Source organism: Cupressus sempervirens, chromosome 10, assembly GCF_028749045.1.
Source record: "Cupressus sempervirens isolate cs-2001-9-10 chromosome 10, ASM2874904v1, whole genome shotgun sequence".
Taxonomy (NCBI): Eukaryota; Viridiplantae; Streptophyta; class Pinopsida; order Cupressales; family Cupressaceae; genus Cupressus; species Cupressus sempervirens.
The window spans coordinates 354,113,535-354,119,534 of NC_143127.1; the positions used below are offsets into that span (position 1 = coordinate 354,113,535).

The window sequence follows — 6,000 nt, forward strand, 5'->3', positions numbered from 1 at the left end:
TATCGTTCATTCTCGTGTAATGACTGATTTTTATAGAAGTGGTTGCAGTTTGATGACTGATTGTTTGGTGTTGAATTTTTCAGCACCCTAAACAAAATCTAAAAGGAAATCCAGTAAATAAAACCAAAATTTTACTCACACAATAACGAAGTGAGAGGATGATGGAAATACACTGATCCAATAACATGCTATGAACTAATCAAGTCTTTATCTGAGAAATATACTCAAATCTCATCTACAACTTTCGAAACACTTGTTTTAACATGCTAATTAAGGTTCTCTTCTTTTATTCTGACTACAGCTAGCGGTATTTCATGTCTTCTTTGCAATATGTTTCCTGTTTGAAGCCTCCCTCAATTATTCTTTCTACTACTCAGGGTATTTAGTTTATTCTTTCTACTACTCAGGGTATTTAGTTTAAGTGTTTGGCATCCTTGTCAAAATCCCAAGATTATGATGCAGCGGAGAGTTGGCGTTCATGTTCTTCTCACTTACCGCTTTGATCTTGAGCTTCTAGTTTTGTCAACATTATAACTACTAAGCCTTACCTCTGTGAGTTTTATAGTAATTTTTTTGGGCTTTTGGCCTCTGCCCACTGTTACGTTTATTACATTAATTAGGTTAGTTTTTAAATAAGCGAGAATGATTATTGAATTAATGTAATAAGGGGGGAATGTTAGGTTTATTACATTAATTAGGTTAGTTTTTGTGTTTAGATTAGATAAATGAAATTAGTTCAATATATAGTTGTTGGGAAGTTATTCCCGTAAGCAGTTGTTGTAAGGGAAAATAAAACTATATAAACACGTAGTATTATTCATATCATTCCAGTATATTATTTAGTATTGTTTCAATATAATTTTTAGTATCAAGTTTGCGAATGATCTGAATCAGTAGTTTCAGCATTTTATATTTTTTCTTTTTCATTTTATATTTGAGCCTATTATAGTGGTATTAGAGCAGGTTAATCAATGGGGAGAAGAGTGCTTTTAATAGATTTTGGATGACCAGACCCTATTTATTGTCAATAAAATAGGAGGCTGGAGGAAATGGAGGTTGGAGGATTTTTATCATCTCAAGCTAGCTTCTCACTTAGAGATGATTACTGCATGAGAAGCAACTATTTGTGTCCCTGTAAAGTTGGGGCTTGGCCAATTCCTCCCTGAAGATAAGAGGGGAATTGATAGATTTGTGTCCCTAAAGAAAAGAGGGGGCTTGGCTATGTGATTGTCCTTGTATTGAGTGAGGGGTGGGCAGGATTTCCAAAATGGCGTTTGAGACACTCGGAGGAGATGTCGACTTTTGAAGGAAAGACGTCCAAACATATTAGTGGTGATTGTTTCTACGACACTTGAGGAGGCCTTAGACACACTCGGAGGAGATGTGGACTTTCGGAGGAAAGGCATCTCATGTGCAACACCAAAGAAGGCATTAGGCACACTCCATGGAGATGTAAAATTGTGGAGGAACTATGTTTCGTTGTGTAAAAGAGGTAGAAACAATGTTTTTATGAGGCCAACTTCAGGATTCACAATCTGAAGTTGGGATATGAGGGCAACTTCAAGATTAAGATTTGCAATCTAAAGTTGTAGGCTATTTTCAAAGATTGGTGAAGGAGCTCAACTTCAGGATTATGATTTGCAATCTGAAGTTGTAGACTACTTTCAAAGTTTGGTGAAGGAGCTCAACTTTAGGATTATGATTTGCAATCTGAAGTTGCAGACTACTTTCAAAGTTTGGTGAAAGAGCTTCATCAAAGTTTATCATCTTGGTGAAGGCTTTTCAATTTTATTAGATTAATGTAATAAGGGGGGGAATGTTGAACTTATTACATTAATTAGGTTAGGAATGTAGGACTTATTACATTAATTAGGTTAGTTTCTAAATAAGCGAGAATAATTGTTGAATTAATGTAATAAGGGGGGAATGTTAGGTTTATTACATTAATTAGGTTAGTTTCTAAATAAGCGAGAATGATTATTGAATTAATGTAATAAGGGGGGAATGTTAAGTTTATTACATTAATTAGGTTAGTTTTTGCATTTAGATTAGATAAATGAAATTAGTTCAATATATAGTTGTTGGGAAGTTATTCTCGTAAGCAGTTGTTGTAAGGGAAAATAAAACTATATAAACATGGGCATACATCAATGTAATGATTTAGTATTATTCATATCTTTCTAGTATATTATTTAGTATTGTTTCAATATAATTTTTAGTATCAAGTTTGCGAATGATCTGAATCAGTAGTTTCAGCATTTTATATTTTTGCTTTTTCATTTTATATTTTTAGTTTCACATTCTTTGGGCCTATTACACCCACAAAAAGGAGATTCTCTCTTTAGGCCCATCTAAGGATAGGCTATTTAAAGGAATTAAGAATAACAATTGGGCTTCTCTATTTTTTTTTGAATTAAGCCTACTGAAAAATCTTGCTTCCCTCTTGTTAAACCAATAGGCATATTTTGGGAAAGACTCCGCCAGAATGGCAGTTTTCTTACATCACTAATTTAAAAGGGAAGGGTGCCACAAAGGCCTCTATTACAGATTTTAAAGATATAATTAATCATAAAGTACAACTCCAAAATAACACTTCTTTGTGCCAATTAAGATACAACACATTTCTTGTTAGTGACAACAAGGATCATAATAACAACAAAATATTTGAATATTTGAAAATGTAACTAATAAGGCAAGTGAGCGTTTTTCAGCAACAATCCAAAATAGTGAAATGAAAAAGTCGAAAAAGGTAAAGCAAGATAGAAACTGGAGATGACAGCTGAGTGGATTAAGGGGTTCTTTTTGGGATTGAGGAATGATAAGACTTCCAAACTTCGTGAAATGGTAGATGTGATATTGTGATTGTAAATGAGAATTTCAAAGAACTAAATGTAGTTTCAAGGACTACATACTTAGACTAATATGCTATTGTATAAAATATGAAGTGAAATCTGAAACAGTAAGCAATGTTTTGAACTCTGATTTGCATAGGTTTCAGTAAATGTGAAAATGTAATTGATCAAGGAGATTGAAGTATTATTAAAAAATGAAAAATAAAATTTAAGAATGTCATTATTGATCCAACATAGGTTGCACTAAGCATTTATTAATTTATTCTTTTTCATGAAATTTTATAGTAGTTATAGGAGTGATGCAGACAGTTACAGACAATTTGATCATGCAATTGGCCAAACAGAATGATAAATTATTAACTTACAACTTAAATTCAAAACAATGTTTCAAAATTAAAATTAAGACATAAATATTTGGACTTGTTTTGAAAATTTTTACCTTGAATTAAATATATTTGTATGAATCAAAGGGTTTAAGTATCAAACTCATAAAAAAAATAAAAACAAAGACTAACTAAGCCAAAAACAAGGGACCAAATAGAAAGCAGCAGAATAGGAAAAATAGCCAACAAATCGAATTGAGTAACATGTTAACATAAATTTTTTAACTGTCATTTGAATCATTCAAATGAATCTGTCTTCACCTACCCAAAAAAATCATTCCCCACAGAAAACATGGTATATTGATATTCATACAGATATAAATTGAAGCATTTTTATAAAATCATTTTAATAAAAATACAGAGATAGACAGTCAACATAGAATACTTTAATTTGAAACTTTCATCACTATAAGAGATAGGAAAAATCAAAAAATTTATGAGGTGGGATTACAGGAAATATAGAATCTAAAACTTTTACAGACGTCCGGAGTGCAACTATCCCTAACTAGAAGAGGTGATGTTCCTTTTAAATATGGTAAAAACCTGCCACACAGTGAAATATGGTTAAAGTTAGTCGTTCTCAATGTTGCCATCGAATAGCAAGACAAAAGTCTCTTGTTTATTGAATAATTTCACATCTTTATGAGGGTCATTATCATCTTACTCGATTGATGTTGTGCGACACTTTTGGCTGTATTCTGTAAAATATCGACAGAAAATATGTGCCGGCTCTCTGAAACGATAGACAAACGACGGAAGTTACAAAGAAGAGGATCACGAGGTCCTCTTTGGCCTTTACATATTCTCCAGTTGGGTGTATCTGATATAATTCATTTGTAGATTAGTCTGCAATTATGATGATGCTACACATTTTGTGCGGGCTTCTGATCTGGGTCTCACTTGGATCGGCGGACCCAAGTGAAGGGTATACTCAGCTGAACTTGACTAGTAGTACAAATTTTCACATACAAAATGCATATGATAAGGAAGTATCCGAGCCATATAACTTCATTTATGGTGTCCACTCCAAGTTATTGCTTCATTTTTCACAATCATCTTCCTTTTCATATTCATCAAACTGTCAATCATCGGAGGGCTACAGCTTCATGGACAACCCTTACAATCACAACAATAGCAAGTCCAGGATACAAATCGAAATGACGGTTGAATTTCTAAATAATCATTTTCTTCTTGAATTTTCTATTAACTACCCCAAAAATAGATGTTAATGTTTAATTTGAGTGATGTTATTATGGTGCAGGGATTTGACTATTTAGAAGGAGTTAGGAAGATCGAGGCGGACATCTATGTACCCAAGGGAACGTCGGGAGGTTGCTACATGATACTTTCCTACAATTTTCAACATGCGCCGTCATTAACGCTGCTGGTTAAGGACGAAAACCTTAGTGAATACAACGAGCAAGTAGTGGTGCCTGCTATTCATGATCGATCGATTCATCTAAACGTTATTCAGAATGAAGAGGAGAGGAACATAAGTGTGTTCGTGGATGGGAAAATAAATGCGTTCGCGCAGACTCCCTCTCCCTCTCTTTCCCCTTTGTCCAAGGAACTGATTCTCTTCTTTTAGTCTTCTCTTCTACTTCAGCTAGAACTAGCGGAATTTCATGGCTACTTTGTAATAAGGTTTCTCCTTAGACCTTTCATTAATTCAGGGTGCTAATTTAAGGGTTTGGGATCCTTATCAAAATCTCAAGATTGTGATGTAGTAGAGAGTTGGGACCCTTGTTAAGTTTTTAGTTTTGTCAACTGAGAACTATTGAGCCTTATCTTTCTTACCTTTTTAGTGGTTTTATTTATTTTTGTTCATAATGGCTGATCTATTAAAAGTCCTATCTATCTCTTGTGCTTATCTAGTAGAAAAATGATTTTCTACATAACCATAACAATAGAAAATTATATTAATTAAGAATATTTATAGGGCCTCTATCATTACAATCATATGAGAGAGTAACAATCCGCTATTAAGTCCTCGAATGGTCTAATTGAAATATTTCAAAGAAGATTAATTAGCTAGAAAGGGAAACTATTAAGTCTTCGAAGTAAAATACAACTTGTAAAATACCACCTCAAGAGTGTTCCATTTTTGTTCCTTTCAATTTTTTGGATCCTAGTGTCAATTATAAACTCTATAGAGAGACTTCAAAGAAAATTTATTTGGATTGACACTTAGAAAAATAATCGCTTGGCTCCGATCAGTTGGGAAACATGTGGTCTCCTAAGAAGCTTGGGGGACTTGCCATAAGAAATATAAGATCAATAAAAAAAGCACTAATTTCTAAAGTGGGCTAGAACCTTATGGAGTGTAAGAATGAATTGATTTTTTTTTTCTCAAATGCCAATTACTTGAATTATGAGAGTAATTATTCCTTATTTAACGATAGAATATTTTCTAGAGGTTCTCTCCTGTGGAATAGAATTCAAAAGATGAAAAACAATCTTCATAAGCATAGCAAAAGAATAATAGGGAATGGATAGAAGACAATATTTTAGTCTAAATTGGGGCTTCTGGAGTCCCCTCTTCAACATATTAGTTTAACTCACCATGTTAAGGATTGGCTCACTGGTAGACTCAAGAGTAAGGTGGACCATTATCTATCCTTCCATGACGAGAAAGCTACTTGGAGACCCTATAGATGGTTGATGGTGATGTCCATTGGAACCCTAACATCAAAAAGGAGGATGCAAATAAATTTACTGTCTATTCCCACATTGTGATGTTTCTATTCAAGATGAAGGAGATAGAT

At 33.4% G+C, this 6,000-nt stretch overlaps 1 protein-coding gene across 1 annotated transcript; it reads left to right on the forward strand.

Moving 5' to 3' along the window:
* The first annotated feature begins 4,089 nt into the window (after positions 1 to 4,089).
* LOC149534049 (citrate-binding protein-like) lies at positions 4,090 to 4,823 on the forward strand. The gene is made up of 2 exons (XM_089805957.1): positions 4,090 to 4,398; positions 4,497 to 4,823. Exons 1-2 carry the CDS (start codon positions 4,090 to 4,092, stop codon positions 4,821 to 4,823), a joined length of 636 nt encoding a protein of 211 aa, XP_089662083.1.
* The last annotated feature ends 1,177 nt before the right edge of the window (positions 4,824 to 6,000 follow it).